This window comes from Passer montanus, unplaced genomic scaffold (assembly GCF_014805655.1).
Source record: "Passer montanus isolate IOZ18808 unplaced genomic scaffold, ASM1480565v1 scaffold37, whole genome shotgun sequence".
Lineage (NCBI taxonomy): Eukaryota > Metazoa > Chordata > Aves > Passeriformes > Passeridae > Passer > Passer montanus.
In genome coordinates, this window is record NW_024368485.1 from 2,208,367 (window position 1) to 2,234,657 (window position 26,291).

At 38.3% G+C, this 26,291-nt stretch overlaps 1 protein-coding gene across 4 annotated transcripts in view; it reads right to left on the reverse strand.

The window, feature by feature from the left end:
* MACROD2 (mono-ADP ribosylhydrolase 2) overlaps positions 1–26,291 on the reverse strand; it is an 852,624-nt gene that overhangs the window by 262,121 nt on the left and 564,212 nt on the right. For all 4 annotated transcript variants that reach the window (XM_039717140.1, XM_039717141.1, XM_039717139.1 and 1 more), the window contains exon 7: positions 17,752–17,782. In XM_039717140.1, coding sequence (XP_039573074.1) covers positions 17,752–17,782 — 31 coding nt within the window. The remainder of the gene's footprint in view (positions 1–17,751; positions 17,783–26,291) is intronic.

Genomic DNA, 26,291 nt, shown 5'->3' on the forward strand with positions numbered 1-26,291 from the left:
ACTGGACCTCCTTAACCTACACTGACACTATCCCAGGCCCTCCTTGACACACACTGTCTCTAAGCACCAAGGGATGATCTGTTCAGCAGTGGGAATAAAGTAATGATTCTGTACCTTGCCAAGTGCTGCTCCTCATGGCATTTTGCTATTGATTGCAGGCTCTAACTGAAGCCTTATCTGAAGTAGAGATACTCTTGATGTGCCACTCCTTGCTGAGTTTTGGATGTCTACTGATATATCTGCCACCACAGGCTGGGCAGGGGGAGAAAGGGTAGGAATTGCCATGAGAGGCTCGCTCTTCTTGCTGATGGATCTTTGTGCAGGAGTCAGGAAAATGCACTGAGGAGCAGCAGATTGAGGTGGAGGAAGAGGAGGAGAGGGAGGGAGCATGGAACCTCTTGCCGCAAGATGGGGAATAGGATTTTGGGAAGAAGGGCTGAATGTTGGAGAAAATATCAGGGCTGCTGGCTTTGCTGGAGCTCTCACTACTTTGTCTCGAATAAGCAGGAGTTACAAGAACTGGGGGAAACATATGTATGTAATGGACATAAGCCACCACAGCAAAAGGAAGGAAAATGGCAGCACAGAAAGTTTGAGACACTCCAGAGGAATAAAACATGCACAGGCAATAGTGAAAAAAATACAAAATCACATAAAGAACACAGACAGCATTGCCAGCTCAGCTCTAACCATTAAATCACTTCCACCATGTTCAATTGCTCTAGCAGATGCAACACAAAGACCTAGCTGGATTATCTAAAACCAACAGGGTATTTGGGGAAGGCCATCCACGTACAAGAACAAACAAAACTATCTGACATTATTTCTACTGAAGCACTGTTCTTATCTCCTCTCCAAGGGAAATCAAAGATTTCCTAAGACCACATAATCAGCTGAAACAATATATACTTACTCCTTGTGAAAGAAAAAAAAAAGGAAATGAAGATGTTCTTTTATCTTTTTTTCCCAAAAGACATATGAGGAAGAAAGTTATAGGGCAGGTTGGGTGAAAAAGCAACACACTATGTCTGGCACATTTAATGGACTTAGTTTAGTCTTTTTAACAAATACATTATTGATTCTTGGTTTGTCTTTATTATTCACACAGCGGATTTTTTTCAATTCTTGCCTCAGACTGCAGTAAACCACACTAAAGGGTCACACCAGCAGCTATTGTATTCAGGAAATCTACAACTCAAAACTGAAAAATTTCCATCCAATCTGGAGTTCAAAAATGCCAGTACACTTGGGAGGAAGAGAGAGGGGGTGCACTCTAAATTTGATGCTTAATGGATTGTTCTTCACTGTTCAGAAAGGCAATTCATGCTACTTGAACACATACTACATGTACACTGATAAAAAAAGTGCTTGTGCAGGTTGTTGGACTTGATGCATCATTGCACTAGCTCAACAATTTTATGCATTAATTTTTTAAGAGAAAGAATTTTTTCCCCCTTGCCCAGACGCTGTTTCATTTCTGCAGTAGTCATTTGCCTGGCAAGAGGTCAGCTCCTCATATCCTTCTTTTTTGTCCTGCAAGGGTCACAATGTGCCTCATTTGATTTTATGCTCCTGTATCTATCAGCAACCAACCAATCTATACTATTTATCTTCATTTCAGGATGTATTGCAGCAACAACTTTTTCAACAAAAACTACATGGAATCCACTAGCACCTCTTCAACCTTCCTTCCAATGCTGCACAGAAAAACCGTTCTGTGTGTTCTGAGATTACAGCACTCTACACAACAGATGAAAAGTGGTTAAAAGACTGTTAAAGTTTGGAATAACGGGAAAAACTGGATTAAAGCAAGAGTAAGGAAAAATTGAAAATTTAAACTCTGATTTCAGCAAGCCTGCCTGGTTACAATGGTGCATTACACACTTCTGATACTCTTAGCAAGATCTCAAATGCTATAGGGTGTAAAAAAACATTAATGGGTAAAATATGAAAATAACTTTATCTCTTGGAACACCCTCATCAGATCACTTTTGATTAACTATCTCCCCAAGAAGCAGTTGCTTTTTAAAGCCGATAATGGTAGCTGATCAACAAAATAATCCAGACCTCATCAAATAATTCAGTGTTTCAAAAGATCACAGTATTTATCATTAAATAAGTTTTTGTTACAAATACAATGTCCCCTAACATCTCTGATTTGCATTTCACTCACAATTATGCTTTTATTGAGTCTTGCGTTCTTCAATCAAAAAGGAAATTAAATAACCAGTTAATGGCACATGCAATTCCAGAAACTCAAATCCAATTTAAACTTGATATGAAGTTTAGGTCTTATTGAACTTGTTTTAAGTAGCATTTTCAACATGTATTCTGGTAAGTTGCCAGTGTATTGTTGGGGTTTTTAAAATTTATTTTTACATCATTATATGAGCAAACATGGGCTGCTTTAGGAAGGAATGGGATTTCCTAGCATTCAGGAAGGTGTAACAAGCATCAAAATTTCTGATTAGACCAACAGTGGTAAATCCAGCCTTAAAGTAAAATTACTCAATTTTGTGAGATGCCACTCTTCAGGGGGAAACATAAAGCCCAAACACACATGCTTATCAAGTAATTTTGAACAATATTCAAATTGAAACAGGGGGAAAAGTAATGGCAGAGACAATGGCAATTACTGTAGTCAGAAGGAATGTCCAGATTTGAAACAATTGAACCAGTGCTATGGTTGGTCAGATCAAGCAGCGAAGGATTTGGAAGACTGAGAAATCTCTTTTGTCCAACAATGCAGTACAAATAAGAACCTGATCTGGACAATTTAAATGTAAATTTCTTACTACCTGTCAGACAAGTGAGATTTAAAGACATGCACTTAAAAACCCAGGCATCTCCAGACCTAGTCTTAAAGTGAAAATTGACCTCCCACCTCAATTTCCTTCTGATGTGGCTATGTGGCTGCAAAGGGGTTGTTTGTGCTAGCATTTTAATAAATTTAGGTTATGTGTATGGTGGGCATGAGATCACCCACACTACACCTGGGGAAAACCACCCTTTCAAGGCAGGTCCATGCCACAGTCAAACACAACCAATCCTCTCAGAAACAATATCCCAGGCAGATTAGCAGAAGGGATGTGGAAAAGCATTAAATGCTTTGCATGGAGAAACCCCATTAATTGTTAAACAATGAGGCAAATGAGGGCAAATAGAGATTTTAAACTGAGGGATAGGTAAAAAGAAGTTGTCAATTCAAAAGAGCTTGTACATCACCAAAAATAATGTCAGACTTAGAATCAAGCTTAGGGATCAGTTTAGTCAATGTGATTTTCATTAATTTTATCAACGTGTGCTCATTACACATAAAATTACACTCAAGATAGTTCACTTTATCATGACAGCTGCATATCTGCAGATTGTGAAAAATACCAGTGCAATATTGAGTTGGGTTGGGATTATTTCAGTGAATTATTGGTATGCAGACACTAACCTCCACAGCTCAGTTTTCCTCACATCTCTGGGAACAGAAATCAGTTTAAAAAACCCGCAAAACTGCACAAAGGATGGAAAGCTGTATGTATATATCAATGCATGGGTCAAACTTAACTTAAAAGTATTCTAGGAATACAGAAATAAACTGGTGGGCATCATATGAAAGAAGGATCGCTAAAATTCAGAAAGGTTTAGGAAGAAGGATTTGTATTCCTTAGAAAATAGGAGATTACAATTAAACCACTGTGAAACAAAATAATTTAAAGAAACCAGAAGATTAATTGCTGCAGGTTATCTGAGTTCATGCAAACACCAAAAGTCAAATTAAGGCATCCCCTCTCTAGCAGGAATTTGGAAAAAAATCCTCTAAACAGATTGAAAGAGCAGGAAAAAATAAAAAATGTTATCAGTCAGACATACTTTTGCAAACAGTTTAAAAACTGCTTTGAACACATTTGAAAGAGCTTGTGTGCGATAACAGAGTCAAGGGAGGAAACAATGGATGTGTGAGATTCTGGGACATTTCTCGTGCTAAAATTTTAACTTCAGTTTTGTTTCTTATGATTTCCCGTCACATTCCATATCTACCTTTCTCACGTGCTGCATGGGATAATACCACCAGAAACACACCAGAAAGAACTGATGCTTTGAAAGGCTATTTTGATACTTTTCAAAATCCAGTAACAAATAAAAAAAGCCCACAATCCAGTCGAAACAAAGCAAGTTCAGCATGTGGAAAAACATTACCTTCTAAATCCAGTTCTAAGAAATGAAGGTGCAACTGTCACACCCTTGTTCCCCGAGGAGTTACTCCACGCTCAGACCTGCTGGCTGAAACATTTGTGTGGACATCCTTTGCTTTGGGCCAGATCAGTGGGCTGGATTGGATTCAACAGCGTCAGTGTGGGTGGTTTTTCACCCAGGCACACTTTTTGGGATTGAAATGGTTTGGCTAGGAGGTGGACTGACACACCTGAGGAGGCCATGAGTCCCTGCTTGGGGCAGCTGTGGGCTGAGCATTCTCACAGCAGCTGGAACTGGAGTACAATAGTACTTAGATGGGACTTTCTGGGTGTTTGATGGTGGTGGTTCTGGTGGTTTTTGATAAAACAAAGTGTCTTTTAAATAACTGCATTTAACGTGTGCTAATGTGATGATACTGTCTTAAGCACTGAAAATTACAGACAGATAATTCAGGAGAAGCCCATGATTATCTTCTAGCACTTACTCTGTGGATATTTAGATTTATCATAAAGAAAAAGAAAGAGTTTCATCATCAGTCCTGACATTTCTGGGGAAGAGAGCAGCCTTACAATTTAGAGATCTGTAGACGTTAATGTAGTTAGTAGGCAGTGACAAAAACAAGCAATAAATACAGAGTAACCTAAATAGCACAGATCATACATTAAAAGTTACAAAATTAAGGCTACACATGAAATTCAGACAGAACCATTTTGTTTAGTAAGTAAAAAATCAGTGAAATATGTTGACAGTAAGTCATAAAAACAAATAATAAAAATAAGTAGATTAAAAAAAACTGTGGAGGTAAGGGAAAATTTAAGACATCAAGAATGATAAAATGTGGAGCCAAGGCTGAAATTTATGCAGTACAAATATCAAGGTGACCTCTTCCTAGCAGAAAGCTTTGATACCATGAAACTTCAATAATTTGTGAAAATTGGTCTATCAAGCAAACATAACTTGTTATCAAATCCAATTTTTTAAAAGTAGATAATTTCTTGAAATCACATGCAATTTAAAATTAATATATTTTATGAACTTTAAGCCTATGTTTTATTGGCATTAGTGCTGATGGAGAAATGTTTCTATTTATTCCTTTTCAGAAAATGCTCAGCGTAGTTAAGGTCAGCATAAATGCCACATAATCAACATGGAAAACTCAGAAGAAGGTCAACAACTAGGAAAAGAGAGTCTTGAAAACATGGAAAAAGTTAATTCTTTACCCTCAAATGCCTCAAATTCCACAGGCAGAACACCACTGACTGCCCTTAGCAAGCCCATTTTGAATATGCTGACATTATTAAAGAAATTCAAGGCCAGAGTAGTTACATATTGCCACATCACTTGTGTACAGTTTTGGAAAATATCAACTGAAAATATTTGTGGGGAGTTACACTCAAATTTGTCAGTTGTACATTCTCTAACTCTTGACCACCAATCAGGGTAACTACAGTCACTGCTTCTGTTCACTTATAGTCAATAAAAAATTGACAACTACACCACGCCACACAACTGGAGACAGGTCTAGGATTCCATAACATGAAATCCTCATTAGCAATGACATGGAAGCATTGCCAATATCCATTCTCATTGCCTGAATCATGGCTAGCAGCTTTGATTAAAAAGGAGCTTTGAATCTCACTTTTTTTTTTTTTTTTTTGGGAAGGGCCTACTATACATCAGTGATTCATTGCTTTACTGAAAACTAGTAAACTGTAGCTTATAATGTTGATAGCAAAACACAACACAAGATTTCTAGGGCACTGAGTGGCATGGCCAGAACATAAACAGCATCACTTGTTTCTTCTATATTGTTTCTAGTACTGTGAAAAATCTATCAGGTTTCCTCCCTTTCTCACTTTGTAAACTAGGCAAAAAGGGAAAAAAAACCCCATCATCTCTTAATCAAACAGTTCCAGTTTAGCAGCAGAATTGTTCTCTACTCTCATTCCTAAAGATAGGAAAAAACCACCCTGAAAATCATAACTGAGAAGGCTACAACCAACCTGCAAATACAACTCAAAATGTCATTGGACATGTTCCTAATGGCGCTAGGCTAAAAAATAATGTTCTGGCCTCCTAACAGTCAGCTATAGCATGTTTACTGCTACAACAAAAAGAATAGTTAAAAACCTATCAGTGGCAGAATGTTTAGCACCTATTACAGACACAAGTGTAACTACCTAATGGTAATTAAGGACATAAGAGAATGACTAATGCTCTGAATCCATAAAAGTGCATCGGTTTGGAAGCTATTATGATTGCTCTGTCTGCAGCTCACAGCCTACACTGGGCAATTTACGGTGATAAGCATTCTGCATGAAACTGATACTCCATTTTTCCAACCCTGGATAATGAGCTGGTACATAAAGCTGAAACTACACAACTCACACTGGTCACCACTTCAACAGTCCATTTACTCTCGTCCTAAGGATGCACCTGTTTTCCTTAATCTTAAATTCTAGATATTCCTATGCTGTATTTGTGTCATCAAAATGCCAAACACTTCATGCGGCTTCTTTTGTGGTTTAGAAATACATTTTTGTTCATCAAAACTGAGAAACAAGAAAGTGGATAAAACACAGTACTGGCTGGCTGGTAGCTAGAACAATGTGCTGACATTTATATCAGGTCTTATTTAGCTCAGGGGTTTGTGAACCAGGCTTTCCCCATGCAGAAGTGGCATAAAATTATTCACACTGAATAGCACATTCCTCAATGAGTGACCTTGCTACTCCACTGGACTAAGAAACACAAAACTTGGTTTGTAAGAGAAACAAGTCACAATGGATGATAAACTACTATATTTTCTGTATGGGATACTCCCTGAAAATGAAGGTTTACTGTTTGTATTCCAGAGAGAAATGAAACAGAAGGGGGCAAAAATTCTTCCACTGCTGCAGCGTCACATACAAGAAATTATTACCCTTTAAATTATACCATATTTGTATTAAAAGGTTCTTTCAAACATCACAGAGAGAAGGGGGGGGAATGATATGCTGCATTGTCCAAAACGAAATTGGAAAATCATAGATACAGATTATCATCTAGTAATTTATAGGGAGCAAGTACTTTCATTCTCTTATATATAAGTAATATACCGAAAGGAATAAAAAAGATATACAAATCGTTTACCAATCAGACTTTAAAGTAATATTCTTTTCAAGGGGCTAGGTACTCTTTCAAGAAAAAGTAAGATAAAGTTTTCCCTGCCCAAATCAAATATTTTTTAAAAGATACAATACTTTGGACTACATATCTCCTCAATGCAGTTATTCAAAGTGAAGAGGGTCAATTACAAAAAAACCAGACTTATTCCTCTTGATGCAATGGAATATTTCACAACTAGTGCAAATCACCATAGCTTCTCTGAAACCAATGTGCTCCAACATTAACTAAGATCTCTTTCCATTTCAGTTACCAGATGAAAACAAAAATCATAGCCATAGATAGAAAAAGTGCATTAGTAAGTAAAGAACATTACTGTGAGTACTACTGTGAGTAGGCCAGTTAAATCATAAAATCATAGCCATATATAGAAAAAAGTGCATTAGTAAGTAAAGAACATTACTGTGAGTACTACTGTGAGTAGGCCAGTTAAAGGAGTCCCATATTCACAACATAACTCTAGAAGCCACACAGCTGCTGCACAATTCCAAAAAACTGATAAGAAGAATGAAGAGAGTTAAGTAAACATCTACCAAAAGTTCCAAAGTTCTCTACACAGCTGTCAGGGTAAATAATTTTCTTTAGGCTGCCATTGTTTTCCTTTCCATCTGGAACCAGCTTAGCTCCTGTTCCCTGGGACAAAATCAGAGTCTGTGTGAAGCTATAACCACTCAGAACTGCCAGCAATATTAACAGAAAAATGGAATGGCTTGGGTTGGAAGGGATAATCTAAACTTCAACCCCAAATTTTTGCTGGTTTTTTGCAGTAGCCATAACACATCCTGCCAAACCAAGGAGTCGTTTTGGTTCCCATGGGATCAGGTACAAAATCACTCCACAAACACAATTTAGGTTGTTCTCTCTTCAAGGCAGGAACTTGTAAGCCACTGTGACTTTTCCTCCCGAGGACTTACCCAGGAGCTCCGTGTCCCACACCAGTGATGGATGAGGTGTTGGGATGCTCTCAACAACCTTTATCACCCCCGCCAAGCCCTCTGACTGAGAGTGAACAGTTTGTTTATGGGCGGTGCTGGTGACAGGAGCAACAACAAGTCCCCTCATTCAGTCAAATGGGTGAATTGAAGGATTAGTCTGTCATGCCAGCACACGGCCTCATTTTTCTTCTGTGGTACGTGGGTCACCCCCTTCCCATAGCCTGCATTTGATCATTATTAATTCGTCAAGGCTGGCTATAGCATGGAAATGAAGAAATGGATTGCCAATTACAGTTATTTTCTCGCAGAACACCCCTTGAACCAGTCCTTTTCTGCAGCAGTGACAGCTCAGAAATAAACCAAAAGCAGCTCTATTGAGCAGAAGCTTGACCCAAAGTGTATTTTAAAGCAAAAGGTGACTTCCCCCTGCCCAAACCAGCTCTAGAGTGTAAATGGGTGACTTCTATCCTGCCTGCCTGGCAGGTTCACAAAAAGCCCACTCACACTTGTTTTCGTAGTCACCTTGTTAATATATACTGAATTTCTGACTTGACACTCTTCAACAAGAAGGTGCACATTTGTTTCTGTGAACCTCATCCTGAATAAACCTGAAGGGGAATTTAATATGTATACAATTCCTGCCAAGCAAACAAACCTAGCAATGATTCTGCTCTGCACAGAAGCTCTGGAAAGGATTGGAACTTTCTCCCCAACAGTACTCACAGAAAGGCAAATTCTGACTCTTGCTGCATTTCCTCTGCAATAAGCCTTATGTGTTCTTACTAGCTGTGTAATATTTCGTCCATACAAGAAACTAACTTAAACTGAATGATCAGATTCTGATAGATCAATTAAACAGGAAACAATTCCACAACAACCTGATATTTTATGAATAATTACTAATATGGAATTTGAGAAATAACACCGCAGCCATGGCAATGCATGCATGCAATTTGTTTAATTCATTGATACAATCACCAGCAAGTTACTTGAGTTGCATAAATTCAAAGTGTGTGTATAAATCTAACTTTTTATTACCTCAGAAATTACTAGTTTAAAAGAAAATCCCTTTTTCTACCAAAGGAAAATAACAAATTCAGAGCATTGTAATAGATGCCTCCTTCCATTGTTGTAATTCACAGTACTTTACACTATTTTCTGGTGTATCACACCTTGAGATAGAAGACAGGTGAACGTTTTGCCAACATATGCAGCAAACAATAGCTTTAAATACATTCCCAAGACAGAAAGGCACAACTAACTCTCTTCCAGGCCCAAGGCAGCCCTCCATTAACCCAGCTGCCAACACAATCTGCGGTGTACAGAGCTGCAGAATACATCTTATAAACAGGATTTTGGCTTAGAAGCAGGATTAGTCATTCACTGCACAGAACCATTCAGCTCTGCTATTCTGCCTCAGTGGCAGTTGCCCTTTCCAGTGATATATGGCAGCATCACAATTTAACAAAGATGCAGGAAAAAGGACAACACAGTGAATGACTCTCAGAGCTAGAGATGCCTTTAGCTTGACTTTCAGGTACTTTGATGAGTCTCGGAATAGCAGGTCTATTCTGTTGATCCCTTCTTTCATTTCAGGAGAAAGATATTTGCCCTTGCAACAATACATTTTTACCTTTCACAAGCCACCTAAAAGTCTCTACATTCTCACACACATTTCTTCCAAACTTCTAGGTCTGACCAAAATTAAGAACAAGAGATTACTTTGGTAATGTAAATTTATATATATGTTGACTTTTTATATTTGTACCAGAGTAGTATTAAGGGTCTCCAACACTGACTAGGACCATCACAATAGATATTGCATATATAAACAGTAAGAGATAATATCTGCTATGGAGAATGAAAAGTAGGACAAATAAGGCCCAGTATCACAATATTCTGTGTCCAGACCACACATAGACCCTTTGCATTAAAAACAAAAGAATTAATGGGAAACAGAAGCTGTTTTCCTGAGGCATTTACTATCTAATGCAGTCACAGAAGTTCAGAAAGATACCAAAGGTCAACACCTTTGTGGTAAAACTATTTGATATATGTGACACCACAAATATTACTCCTACTCAACTTTAGTGTGTCAGGGCTTTTAAAAGCTCTGCAAGGACACACAAAGACTTGCACTACTTTTCTGTCCTCAGAGAATGAGTTTTAAGCTGTGAGTGGGACTCAGGTGAATACACTCAGAGTCACAGGATATCTCAGGCTGAAAGGGAACCATGAGGATTATTGAGCCAGACTTCCTGCTCCTCACAGGACTGCCTAAAATTAAATCATGGGAACTAAGGGCATCGTGCTCATCGGGTTTCATGGCAGCTTCCTTCTGTTTACATCTGTAAACTCCAGATAAAACAATTGCATGGTATTAAAAGGAATAGAAACATTGCCAGCGGTGAGCTTTTTCGAGCTGCCAAAGTATACAGAACATGTGCTATAACTAAGATTACATGCAAGACTAGTTATGCCAGAGTGCACAGGTAAATGAAATCACTGCTAAGTGCTAAAATGTGGGAAGGCATGAAAAAGATATTATTATAATGACTATGTTTTCACACTACATCTAATAATGAATATGCTTAAAAGACACCCAAAAAAACCACGGTAGAATTCACTAATGGATTGGGCTCCAAGTTAAGTTTTAGAGACATCTTTTCCTGGGGCAAGGGGCAAGATTACATCAAAGAAAAAATGTGGATAGCAATAATTGGGCCTTTTACCAAGAAATATTTTATACTTCATGTATCATCTTAATGCAATGTCTCTAGGATGAGGTCCACATAGCTTTATTTTCTTACTTCAATTCATTTCTTAACAAATTAGCATCAAAGAGCTTTAGCTTTTCCGGAATGTAAAGGCACAGAACAAACACATCAGATTATCATGTTGACATCAGCCAAAACAATTCAGAAAAGAGAATTAAGTGATTCTGTTGGTATACAACAACATAGAGTTTTAACTTTCATCATGACAATTGAGACATTCCTAGCTCTTTGAATAGAAAACCACAAATATGAAAGCAAATAATATATCTGACCAGCTGAAGCCCTCTTTATAAGATCTCCAATATGCTTTCTGGATACAGAGAACTTTTCCAGCTTATTTATGCTTTGCAGGATAGTTACCTGACAAAAAAAATAATAATACAAAAAGTGAAAGGAAAAAAGGGAAAAGGGCCCAAAGCTCAACATGTTTTTCATGCCTTTGGAGATGTTCCTGGCTTTTCCTCAGCAGTCTGGAGGTATCTATAAAGCTCACTGCTAAAGCAACTTGAGCCATGCTAGTAGCTTCAAGATGGAAAACACTGTGAAATAAGGGCAAGGGAGCACACAATTGTTTGTTGCAGAGTAGAACCCAGGCAGTGAGGTTAAAGAGGGTGGGCAGCTGCAAGGCTGAAAGACACAATAATATAATAATATAGATCTAATCTAAATATGGCTGAATATACATGTAATTTTAAGAGGAAAAAGTAACTACATAGACTTTTATTTCTTCCTAAAGCGAACATGGAAAAGACTAAAAGGGATGCCATGAGGCAACTGAATATCTAGTCAACAGTCTAAGCTTTCAAAGGGAAATTTTTAAGGACATTCACTAAATGTCATTTTCATGAAGGACAGGATTTGTCCTCTAGTGTTCAGGGGAAATGCTGCAAATTGGACCAGTCAGCAAGACTTTCAGAATAGATAAAATTCTAGATAGTCAAACTACATTATCCATAAAAAACTAATTTCCATTGAAAAAGAGAGCTTATTAAGTCTCTCATCTGGAATCAAGTTAGAGCTTCTCCTTGCTAAATACATTACATGAATGTTAATTTTAGACTGCTGAGAGCTCATCAATTTACACTTCCCTGTAATAATTTTTTAGTATTTGAATTATGGGAAGACACCAATTAGTATCATGGACACCACACTATCTGAAATAAGAACACTGTTAAATAATGCATGCAACAAATTTTTATACAAGTAGTAATTAGATTTCTAGGATTACTTGAATATTATAATAGTAATTTCATAGCTGTTACCATTACTTTTAATAATAATCTATTTAACTGGTGATCAGACCCAAAAAAAGTGTCAAAGAATGAGTTCTCATATATCTTCATTTTTGCAAACATATTACATTATGCTAATTAATGAGCAAATAACAAAATGCAATTCACTCTCAATGAGTTACAAAAAAGGTCTTTTAAAACAACACAGTGTCAAAAAAGTTGATGTGGTCTAAGTTGAGGGATGAGGAGCTGCTAATAAAATTTAAAAATCAGTTTAGTTATGAAAATCTTTTTAATAGGAACTTTTCTTCTGTGACCTACCGGATGGGGATTTTTTTTTTTTTTTATCACAAAGAATTTATATGATAATATCCATTTTCCTGGAGAACCTCAACTGACATCACAATATCCAAATTCTGATGACCACATAAACATCAAACCTTTTTAATGGTGACAGGAACACAAAGCACCAGACAGACGATAAATACAAAACTACTTCATAATTACTTATTACACACTGGTGTATATGGCTCTGAAAAATTTACAGCTAACTCCTTCCTTGGAAAGATGACAGTGCAACCCTTGTTAGAATTGCTCATTAAAGAAACATCTATTCTAGAAATGAAATGCCAACAGAAAAATGAGGAAAGAAACAGATGAGAAAGATGGAAATAGATGGCCTCAACCTTTAACCCTGTGTCAGGAATTTATTCTGCCTTTGAAAACATTTGGTTTAGTCTTCTGACTCAGATTTTACGACGGCTTTTACAGTCCTTTAGTAGAACACCTGTTGGTTAATCCCTTGTTATAATCTACCTTGGATCACCTCAAGGGGAGAAGAGCTGATGGATATGCTCCCAGCCCTCTGTAGCAGGATGAATCACTCTTTGGACTCTGAGCAGGATAGAGTGGGGCTCAGGACAGTGGAGACACAAGCTGGCACAAGACCAAAGGACCTCTTTCCCAAATCTAAAGCAAACCAGAAGAGCTGTGCTCCCTCCCTGCATCCTCCCTTAAGAACAGATTATATACTTCTATATTTCCTATACACACAGCCAATTTACTCTACTTTTTTCTTTTCAGACTTCCCTTTAGCAGCACATAGCAAAAATAAAACCCATGCCATGTTTTGCCATGACCAGGCCAAAAGCTACAGGTAAGCCTCAGTGGCCTGATTCTATAGCAGCAAGATTTACTTCAGTGTAATAACGATGTTTAAAATTTGGTGAAACTGTGCATTTCCACCACCTAAACCATCACAGACATTCTGCACTTTCGTGGCATTTGATCTTTTTCTGTGATTTTAAAATTAATGCAAATATAAGTTCATAAGAAAACTAAGAGCTGCCTTTATATTTCTTCTCAGAAGGGATAGAGGAGAAAATTTTCATTAAATCAAGCTAAGGTACATCATACAGCTATAGTGATGTAGAGACAGAAATACACACCAGTTGCAATTCAGAGTGTCATCTTTTTCCCTCCACTTTATTTCTTCTGTTTTCCCCTCTCCCATAAGTTTAAAATAACATTTAAATACTACTTTTTGTTGTCAAAGAGCACCTTATGTTGCCAACACAAATATCTCAGAACAAAGCCCAGCCCTGTATTACTGTAAAGTAAGGAGATAACACACAGGTGTGCATAGACCATAACATCTTCAATTCCCTCCATATGTAGCCTATCCCACAATTATCCCTCAAAATATCTGTGACAAACATGAAACATCCTGTCTCCTTACATCCATCTGCAAAGCCTTGTTCTAATTTTGTGGCTTGGAAGGTTTGTAGCACCATATCCAACATCCTTGTTCACTCTACAGTCTGCAAACAGCACCATTTGTGGAGAGCTTCTTAATGAGGTGCTCTTCCAGAAAATCTATTAAAAAAAGTTGCATTTCCTCCCCAAATCCCCTCTTCTGGAGGTACCTTGGACATAAAGAAGACAGTAATTAAGGGGAAACTGGACATGTAAATGGTGATCCACTGGTATAACATGAAAATCTGACACACTACAGCCTAAAATAGCACTTTGTACCCTCTGAACTATAGATTTGTCTATAGATTTTTTTCATCCCTTTTTACAATTTTTTCTCAAACAGACAGCGAAATTGTTTTAAAAAGGAAAAAGAGACAAAAAATGTAAGAAAATCCCTAAAAATCTAACTGGTCTGGCTTATATTTGTGTATTACTAAACAGCTGCCAAGGATGTGTGGAGCTTGATACTCCAATACCCCCTAATACCATGGGAGGGATGTAAATCCTCAGTCCTCCTCCCAAAATAATTTTATTTGGGAAACTTCATGCTCTTGGTATAAACCAAAGCATTTACTGCAATGGAAGAGAGTAACCTAGGGATCCACGGGGATATAAACCTTCACAACCTTTGCTTTCTTAGACTGATTAGCAGTTCTTAAGCTTATTAAAGGTGACAGGGATCTCTTAGGAAAATATATTAGGGATTTGGGATCTCATAGGGTTTTTTTTTTCCCCAGCATGCCTGTGGGCAGACTCTTGTTTTTTAGTCCTTACAAATATTTAGCATTGGTTGCTTCCTATGTCATTTTTCAAAGATTAAATCCCTCATTTGAATCAAACTTTTAAATCAAAGATCTTTTGTGAGTGGATTTGTTGCCAGCTCTCTTTAAACACATGAAAATCAAAGTTTTGCCTGCTGGCACTGTGCAGCAGCCAAATGTCCTTCTCAAGGCTGTAACTTGTTCAAACTGAAATATCCACAGCATGATGGGTGGAGAAAGAGCACCAGAAAATTGTTTGGGGTGGAGGGAAGACCTTTCTTCTATCGAACACTCTTCTCATGGAAAGCAATCTGCCCTTTGCCAAGATCTCAGGAAAAGCCTTCCTTGCTTGTTTCTTCCCAGCTTCCTTTTTATGGGAGTAAGAGAGTGCTCTGCAGTGATGAAAACAAGAATGGAATGCTCCCCACAGAAGTGTGAACACTGTCCTGATGACGAGAGTGCAGGTGAGCAATCCACACATCTGCAGGAGTTTGGAGCAGACCTCGAACCAGATTTTCAAACTGGATATACTCAGCCAACCTCTAGCAAATTTCTGTACTTCAATTTGTAGGAGAAATTGCATAATTAGCCAGGGTTTTCTGAAGGGAAAGCATTTGTTTGTGTGGATCCAAGATGAGGAAATAGCAAGTGTGTTCCTTCTCTACTGCTTGACTGGGACAGTCCAGTGTTACGTGCACAGCACAGATACCCTAAAATCAGCTTGGCCACCAGGAATGAGGCTGACCCCCTTTTTCATCTAGACACAGCCTTTATCTAAAGGAATATGCATGGATAAAGGGGAAAACCCCAACAAAATTAAAAATATTAAACTAAAGCATAGTTTTGTGAGGTTTCTGCGTACTTTACATTGCAAACACGTCACCACCCACCAGTGTAATTTTAGGGATGCAACTGCTATCAAACATTCTTGAAAATACTGACACCTGAAGCCAAATGCAGGGCTGCCTGTTTAATTACTATTCTCAGGCAGTGCATCTGAAAGTCTGGAAAGAAGGGAAGTACTTTAATTGAGAAATAAAAAACATATTTTCAAATGTAAACAGTACAATCAAGTAAAGACTGTATCCTCCCCCCCCTCAAAAAAGCCTCAAAAAGCAGCTTCAGAAAACCAGAGCATTTTAGCCCAAATGCATTTTAATTTATTTCCAACAGTGAAAACAGCAAACAATTAGAGAAAAAGCATCTGCTGCAGTGTATAATGTTTCAGCAATGCCACAGCTACCTTTGAGAAAAAGCATTGAAAACTTCACATAAACTCACTATTCCTATCAGAGATCCTTCCAACTTTCTCTGCTGGCATCAAGGAACCATATTTCTCACCTGCTGAGACTTTTCTTCTAACTAGGCCAATCCTAAAATAATGTGAACTATTACTCCTTGTACCTCCCACTTACTGGTAATTTCCATATACTTACATCATATCTTGCTTGATTTTCTAAAATAAATGTATTTTAAAAACCCAAATGTAAACAAAAGTAAGTATATCAAACAAAAATGTATCTATGGAAAAGGTCAAGATTTAAGCCAATGAATCAAGGACTAAAATGCAAAGCTTGCCTCCAAGTTCAAAAGGGGGACCAAAACTGAGAACTGAGACAAAGCTTCATCTGAAACCAGATTTCAATTCAGCCAGTTCTAGTGCTCATGGAAATGGCATCTGCATGTTCTTCTGCAACAATGGAAATGCAGTTCAAGTAGAAGGGAATACAGCACCCAAACTGAACTACATTTTACCTTCTGAAGCCTGTTTCAGATGTACAATCATAAAAAAATTTAATAAGAGGTCCTTAAAATAGAAGGAACAAGCCTAAATATTTCTGTCTTCATTTCTCCCCTCCTGAATCTGAATTATCTAATTAGTCAAAGCTCAAATTATCTTATCTAACAATCGCTATATGTTATGACATGTTATACTTCATTGTTACATGATAATGACTGTTTTTATTAATTTATTTATTGCTATTTAGCATAAAATCATTGAATAGTTTGGGTTGGAAGGGACCTTAAAGATCATCTGGTTCCAATCCCCTTGGGACACGTTCCACTAGATCAAGTTGCTCAAAGTTCCATCCAGCCTGGCCTTCAACAGTTCAAGACATGGAGCGTCCTCACGTTTCTTTAAAACACCCTTATTTTAAAAACTTTAAATCATGTAAGTAATCAAACCTGCAATCATTTATTTGATCTAAATGTAAAAAAAAAATCAGCATAGGTTACTGTTTAAAGAAAAAAATTCCCTTTGTAGTTTGCATGTTTTCTCAAATTTCTCAACTTTTTTCTAAATATTTAACTACTTGTTTTTTTCCTCCTTCAAATATCATGCTCACTTCTTTCACAATGCCAACCAAAAGCCAGTTAACTGTTAGTGATGGATTACCCTATGATTGCAACAAAGCAAGGGACTTACAATAACCATTTCCTTCCAGTTCCTTCAGGCCATGTAAATTTGCATGTAAATTAATAAACTAAAATGGTGGAAACAAAACTCAAGGGAACTAGGATAATTTCCTGTTACTCCAGCAAGCTGGCTTGGCTTTTTTTATTATTTTTTTTGGCTAGGCTTGGACATGATGGCATCTTTCTTTCTTTCCCTCTGGATAGAAAATTTTGCCAGACCCCTGTTTTTCCCCTGTTGAAATAACAGCAGTGTGTTTAAGAGTTACTGCAGAAGTGCAATCACAGTTGCAGGTCCTGGCTCACAGGCTCTAAGGGTTATGCTAAGGGCTGCACAACAGTATCCCACTTCCCAGGCATCCAGTCACAGCCAAAGATTTTGGGACACCATTATTTAACACAGTATAAATATATTGGTGAGATAAAATGACTGATGAGACATCTGATAAGAAATATCACTGTATGAAATACCAATAATAGGGAAAAATGAGTAAGAATAAATGACATCAAAGGTGTGTCTTACCATAAATTCCAGTTGAAATACAGGGAAAGGCCTGTAAAACATATGAAAGGAAAAAAGATCAGTGGGATTTCTGTTTACTTTTTATCAAAACCAAGAGTGTTTTTAAATGCCCATTTTTCAACACCCAGAGACTATATGTTACAGCATTCACGGATACAGCAGTCAAATCACAGGCATTCTCATGTCATTATATGAAACATATTCCATATGTTTTCCTTGCTGCCACATTAATAAAACTGCATTCTTTTTCACATCTTGAGCTACAAGCAACATTTGAACACAGACTCATTCTTAAAACTGCCTTTTGAGCTAAAATTTGATGCTAGGAGCTAAAAATGAACACCATAAGCTACTACAGTAGCAAAAAACAAAGTCATATCATCTGGGTCTACCCAGACAATGTTTCTTCATCAGTAAAATAAGCTTGGCTGGCTTAGACTATGTTATGCCTCTTTGCCATGCCCTCATTCACTACAATCTCCTTTTTTTGATTCAGTTCTTGACCTCAGTTCTTTTGGACACGGTTTATGGTGTGACCCAACACAGCTGTACAGCTACAAGCCAAAGGTTTGCAAACTGGTACAGGGAGAGGAACTGGAAGATTCTGGTGAAAAGAAAGACTACATTTTTGGGGCAGTCTGGACACCAAAGAATATGCATCATGCAACAAGAAATATTACAGACACTGTGCCAGGAAGAACAATAATTTACATTCCTGCTAGCTGTATGTGTTGTCTTGAGATTTGCATTTCTATGAGCCAGAGTCAGTTTTCCACCAGGAAAAAACAAAGCTGACGTTTCAGGAGAGAGGCAATTTACTCTGTGTTCAGCTGATATGTGATATCGCCTTTGCCTCCCACCTCTGGACTGACAGCAGACACAGCTCAAAGGTATGAGAGCACCTGGGACCCAAAGTCTCAAATATCCACCCTGAGGCTCCCTCCAGATCCCCCAGCAATGAGTCATCATACAAAAGAAAGAAATTCTTCTTTACTTAATCACACAGGAAAACATTATTCAAAGCTAATGCTTGCTTTATATTTAACCAGGGAATTAATTAGGGAATAGTGATTAAGAAAGGAGAGGTCTAATGGAAAGAATACATCCTCCCCTCCCCTCTGAAAATACTTAACTAAAATAAAGTGGAGGAGAATTATAGTCTCATTCCTTCTCATAGCCACTACAACTTACATCCTGAAAAGTACTTAGCTTTGTAGTTTGTACCCAATAAATCACAAGAATCAGCTCTTTAAAGAAATGAAGAACGGAGTAGAAAAAAGAAAAACCAACCACCACACGGTTACAGAGCTCAGGCTGAAGTGGCAACAGATACTTCAACAATCAGAGGGAAGCATAAAGGACAATTTTGTTCAGTTTAGAAAAAGATCTTAAAATTCACCACTGTTGCAGTTTCCACATGTTAAGAGATAATTGCTCCAAACAAGTGTTTTGTTTTCTATTCTTTGCAGAATTTGAATAACAGCATTGGCCTTAGACATTCATTTGCCTCAGAAAAGGAGTAACAGAGTATTCACGGTTCCTTCTCTTACTGGCCCCACAATCAGGTAAGGGGAAAGAGTCCTGCAGCACCTCCAAACTCCATCAATCCCGTGGCTCCTTGGGCAACACCCCACATGGTGCCTATGGGACACAGCTCCACTACTAACTTCAGATCCCCACGTGTGTGACAAAGCCACCCACTGGGGGACCTTGGGCTGGAGTGGCTCTCAGCCCTCTGGCAGCAAAGAGCAGCAGCTCCCCCCAGGTCACTGCAGGCTCCTCACTGCTGCAAAGCAAAGGGCATCGGGCTGACACGGCTCTGAGCAAGATCACGGATCTTCAAGGTTCTAAAAGAGCTCTAAGACCAAGCCCAGCCCTTAAATGAACCTATTTAAAGCTGTGACAGGGACCTTGAAGGGGTTTACAAGACTGGCTGCTGCACCGTGGGACAGGCTCAGCACACAATGCCAACATCTGGCACCACAGCTGTGTATTGGGCGCCAGACCCAAGCACCTGAGGGCTCCAGGGGAACAAGCTTCCTTCTCATCTTTGCTCAGAGAGAGAAGAGGAGAACTGCATTTTCAGCTCTACATGGCAGCCACTTGTCAAACTTGTTCATCTCCATTCACAGAACAATGTGTTCTGAGGCTGCTCAGCAATCTCTGGCTGGCAATTTGTGTGTTCTGTGTGTTTCTGAACACTTTAAAAATTATTGTGTAGGCACAATCATTACCTTGCTTCAGTTTCTGTCATGCAGCTGAAACAGATCTGGAATGGAGTTACAAGACTGTATAAAATCCCATCAAGTTCCTTTGGAATATGGGTCTGTGCCATAACTCAGATGAGCTCTGCCCTCTCCCTCATTTAGAGATGATCACAGCACATAACCAGCAGATGTAATTTCGTAAAATGTGACAGTGCTTTTATTCATTCAAGAAAGACCCATGCCTGAGATCACATATCAGCCGTGTTTCCTCTTGGCTCCTAGGGAGACAATTTAGTCTAGATGCCAGGTTGAAATTACTGGCAGAGCAGTAATGGGGAATTCACAGCATGGATATCAACATACTACAATATTTGGCTTATGGACAAAAGATGTTAAGGTTTCTAACCTTTTCTGTGCCTAATTAATAACAGCTTAATTATGTATCTGAGTTCAATTAAAAAAATCCATTTCACAGTAGGTAACATTCATTCCTATTTTCACAATAAAAACATTTATCATCTTAATTTGTTGCTGGTAACCACTATTTAATTATGAACTTTTAATTTATTTGCTACCAAAATAGCATATTTGCTTTATTTGGGGACTAATAAGAAATGCTACCCTGATAGCACTCAAAACAGGCACAACTCTGAATTTAAACATAAGTAATAAAGGCAGAAGCTTCCTACTACTACTGTGCTTTTGCAATCATCTAGAGAAAGAAGCCAAATTAAATCAGGTCTGTGAATACTGTAAGACTGAAATTGATTTAATTCCTGTAGGAGAGAAATGTGGGCTCTCAGCCTCTGGTTCTTTTTAATCCAATGTGTCTTTACCAAGGCTACTGCAGCAGTGCTAATTAGGATGAAATGTAATGCAGCTTTATGAGGAACATTTACAACACTCACCATGAGGAGGCCAAGTTGGACTCTAAGACATTTCAGTAAGGAGCACCTGGGTATTTTAATACTTAAGGGCTTATCTACATCAAGGGGTTCTAGTTCACACTGAGCTGCAATGTATTAATGGTTATACATTAGATGAATACAATTACTAAGTCTACATGACCAGATGCCTCCTACTGCAGCCACAGCTCCTAATTGCTTACACAGAGCAAGGACTTTCTTCAAATTAAGTGCTCAGCATTCTGAACTGGTCTCCCAGTGTCATTTCTGCCACAGCCAAGCCATATGCAAGGTAAGCACTTTTCTTCCAGCACGTGACACAGCAGACAAAAATAACATCAAACACAAACCCTTCTCTGATTTCACTGCATCATCTTATGAAGAGGATTATTTCTCCTGTTTAACAGACATTCCTTCATGCACCTTGCATTACTGATATTCCTGTTCATCAGCCTAAGCTCCTAAAAAGCTTGTGCACCTTAGATGCTTTCCAAAATAACATGCTGTATGCAAACTGAACACCAAAAAACACAATAAAACTATAAACCTCAGGGACTATTGTACACCTTTTGCTGCACAAACTATTCACCAGGTACCTATACACATATTTAAGATCAGTAACATCAAACACTCAAGTCAAGTTTTGCTGCTGTTACTAGATCAAACTTATAAACCAAATGATTCTATAAACCACTAACTATAATACTATCCTTTTGCCTTTTAAAAATCCTTCTACTACTATGTGGAAGAAAAATAAATTAAAATCTTATACCATTTTCCAGCCTCTCTCCTGAAATTACTTTTCTTTTGGTCATAAGTCTGAACCGTAATTCAGCAAACAACAGATTTTGGAAGCAACTATCATTCAAAGAAAAGTCTCTATTCATAAATAGAGAATTCCAACAAAACTCCCTATTCTGAAAGTGAAGAGAAAAAAAAGAAGAATAATGGAATATGACAATATTCAAGATCAGTTTTCATTACAGACAACACTAGCCTATTTGTTATGTCTTTAAAAAATAAAAAAAAAAGCAATTATCACCTCAAAAATAACCAATGTCTTGAACACAGCATGTCACATGCAAGCCTTCAAGCATTTATACAAGCTCCCTCATTCACACACTGAAGGTTCTCTTCACCAGACCAAACACAGGGCACCCAAGTGCCAAAAACATTGGAGGGAATTTTTTTGGTGGAAACATAAACATTCAGCTATTTCAAAGCCTAAAAGTTTACATATCAGGTTCTCAAAGGCTGCTGACAGCTAACAAAGTGCTGGTCAAGCAACTACAGCTGAAGCTTGGATTCACACCCAATGTGAAATATCCTTCCTGTATTGTGGTTGAAGACCTTTCCAAAGAACAACAAGTTTAGAAAATGATACACAGGAATAATCAAATTTAAGATAAAAATCCAGCAGCTGTGTGGCAAAACAGTGTGTGGTGAACCTGTCACAAAGCTACTGTCAACTGATTGAAGTACTCTTATTCAGTTAAAACAGCTTGCAACAAGTGCATAGAGAAATTCAACACAACCCAGAAAACAAACATCTGTCAGGTTTCCAGAGTACCTCCACAAGTTTCCCCTCCATGCTGGTTCCACTGCTTTGGGTAAGTATTTACCACAAAGGTTGAGGTCTTTGTTTGTTTACACAAGAGAGCAGCTACTGAGAGAGGCCACTTAAGAGGTTAAAATGGCAAAAAGAGTATCTTTAAAATCTCCTAACCAAACTAAACAGATCAGGTGGCTGCAGGGGAGGACCATCCTTTGATGACCTGTTTGCTGTGTGACAATATTCTTCTTGTTAAATTATGTGTCTCAGTTCACACAATGACAATTTTTTTTTACTGAAGTAATCAAAAACTTCAACCAAATGACATTCATTCAACAATGAGTGTGATGAAAAAATATCGAGGAATGACTACTAAAAATTCCAAATTCTTTTTAGCATCTGTGTATTCTAACTACATGAATTTAAGACAGACTTTTGAAGACATTGAAACCAGATGCTACAATGATTTACATGAGACAGTAGTGCACTGTAATATGGAACTAAATTAAGATGGTTCACTACTTGAGGAATCTCATTGATTTTTCTTTTAATTTTTCAAATTTAGAATTTTTCAGTAATTAAAAGTAATGGCACAATTAACTGCCGGGATAAAGGTCCAGACTGAAATTGAGTCAAAGAATCTGATTTCTCCACATACAAATTTGGTTGTGAGGTGAGATTTGCCTGTTTTTCCCCCTAAACTACTGGAATACTTGTAGTTAAAGTGAAAAACTTGTGGGGGAACTACACATTAAAAGTTTGGCACATATTTTAAAAATCATCATGCATTTATATTTGGAAACACTGAGACATGAAACCCGACTGCTCAAAGCAGGGCCACCTAAAGCTGGTCACCCAGGACCAGTAGAGGCTGGAAGATCTCCAAAGATGGAGACCCCACGATGTCTGTGGGCAACCTCTTCTGCTGTTTGACCAACCAGAGAGAAAGTCAGTCAATTCCTGTGTTTAAACACGGGCCCTCCCAGCTCTCTGCTGTCTGAGCACTCCCCAGGGTGCTTTGTCCCCCATCATCTGAGTCACTAATGAGGATCTTTAATAGCATTGGCCACACAGGCAGCCCCTGGGGTACATGACTGGTGACTGCCCCAGCTGGACCTTGTGCCACAGACCACCACCCTGTAAATCCCAGCAACTCAGCTAGTTTTTAGTCCACCTTTTGTACAGTAAAAAAAAAAAAAAAAAGACAGAAATAATTCAGCTTATAATTTGCCTAGGATGTTTAGAAGCCATTGCAGTTGAAATACCAATTAAAGCAGCAAAAATGCAGATGATAAGGAAAGAATAAAATATCAAATGCAAATTTAGAACAGATTTATTTAATTTTTTCTTTCTATACCATCCTGTGCCAAAGCAGGCTTGAAATGAATGACAAACTGATTTTGAACCACATCTGTGCTGTGCTTTCAGCCCCAGCAGAGAACAGTTATGAGTTTCCTTCATGCTGAAGAGCAAGAAATTAAAAATCATTCTTCCTTTTCCAAGAACAGAAAGGAACATTCAACTAGGTGCCCCATATTACATCAGCCTCATGGTGCTACAGAGCACAGAGCAGTTTCTAGGTTTGCCTCTACAGTCTCTGAACTCTCAGTGTCCAATTACTTTGAGAAGAAGAGCTTGAAGATGCAAATTCCTTCACAAGAACAATGCAGATATAGCCCTTATCACTTTTTTTTTTAAAATGAAGGTTATGGACTATTTTCTGAAGACTAATAATACTATTTAATCATATTAACTTAAAAAAACCCACCTATTGTATTAAGGGATTCCATTCCTTCAGCCTGACAGGGCACCTGCACAGCAGGCTTTGGGCATGTCTTCCCCACTGACATATTTCTACTCACAAGATGCTGTAGCATCCACAGACCTCATCTTATATGTATGTTGCTAAGAGGAAAGCTGGGATCCAGTTTCATCTCTGCCTGCCCATTTCCAGGCTGGACTTCTGGCCTGAGGTTTCCTCTACAGTTAATAAAGAGGGTAATTTGACCTGTTTTAGGTCAAATGAATGGCTCTCATGGGGAACTGTTGACTACAGAGCGAAGCTAGGTACCCAAGCTAAATTTAGGTGAAACAGATCCTTCCCTCAGGGAAGGAACAGGAAATCACATGCACTCACCAGAAAGATTCAGGAACTCTCTCTTCGGAGTCCTCACCACAGGAATATTATTCCACTGATTCAATTTAAAATTACTTTTAATGAAAAATGTTGAGCCAGATTTCTCCAGCTTCATCAGACAAGCAGGGACTTCCAAGGCCAGCAAATCCCCTCTGTTTCTCCAAAGAGTCAATTAAGAATTACACAGAACCCTCAGTTTTGTGCACTGGTTTCATGCCCAGGAGCACAGCAGTGAGAATCAGATGTGCTAGACTCAGTGCAATCTCCAGGTAGCCCAGGGAGATTTCCATCCCAGGAAATGCCAATGCTGAGCCATACATGGTGCACACAAGATGCTGGCACTGCAAGCCTGGCCCAAGCCCATACGGACTGGTAGGAGAGGACACACCTAATGCAGCATCAGCATTTCCAGCATCCACATAATTTCTTGCTAGCAACTTCTTAGTGAGCTCAATTTTAGTGTCTAGGTCCCTCATTCAAATCAATTTGTGCCACATTTACAGATCAATAGTAGCTTTACATTTATAATATTTTCAAATGAAAAGAAAAAGGAGTAAGAAACCACAAGACTATATATTGATATAAAAGCTTTAGAAAAGAGATACTCAGCAACAAAAGTATTTACTGACAACAGTAACCATTACTTCATCCTTAAGACTAGGTTAGCCTGTTCTTACTGCTTCATCTAAACCAACATGCTCAAGGAAACACCACTGCACCTTTACTGCGGTTTGAGTCAGATCTGAGCCAACCTTGCAAGCAAAAGTTATTAAATGATATTAACATAGTAGTGAGATCATACTCTGACAAACAAGAATAATGAGATAAATTAAGGGGAGATGGATATTGAGGCTTTCCTCTAAATGTCTTTAATTTTGAAGGTTTTAGACATACCGGCTTCTGAACCTCAGTGTAATTTTAGTTTTTTATTATTTGCAATATTTATAGCTTCCATTTATATAAAGTAATATGTAATTTTAATGCAGGTCTAATAGTTTCAACTGCCATTGACACAGATTGTAAAATGAAAAAGGGAGAATACCTTGTTGAGTGAGATACTACTTTATATCAATCCTGCCACCCCAACCACTGCAATACAGTGGGTTAATGCCACATTCGGATTCCAATCTTGTCAACACATCAAAGATCCTCCCAGGTGAAGAGGAGCAGGGCTATGCAATTGATCTCCCCTAACCTGTAACGTCTGTGTCACTCTGGTCCAGGGTGAGCGACTGCAATGCATGTTTCTTTTGGAGAGAGGTAAGAGAGATGCCTTGAAGAAGTACACGATGATGAAAGGTATGAGACAGGCACAGACCTTGGAAAATGTCAAGGGAGATCACAGTCAAAACTGCCTTCTTTATCCAGAATAAATAACAGCAGTTGTGGATTATGCGACTGCAATTCTGTGGAGGAGGTCTGGTGACATAAATCACAGTAAAGACAACTTGAGACTCTTTTTAAAGACTAAGGAGGTTATTCATATTTTTAGCTTACATTCTCCTGTCCCCAGGCACAATCCCTACAGGTATTTCTATGGCCATTGTGAGTCCCCTCAGTGCAGTTTTTACCCTCCCTATTTATTATCTGCTGTCACCCCTACAGAACTGTTTTTTCCTTTCCATCCTTCTGCACACTCCTCCCCAATCACGGATTGCCGCCATCCGCCGTGCTCCACATTCACTGCTTCCATTACCACTTCCCTTGCAGCTGGGGCACATCTGCTCTCAGATCCACTT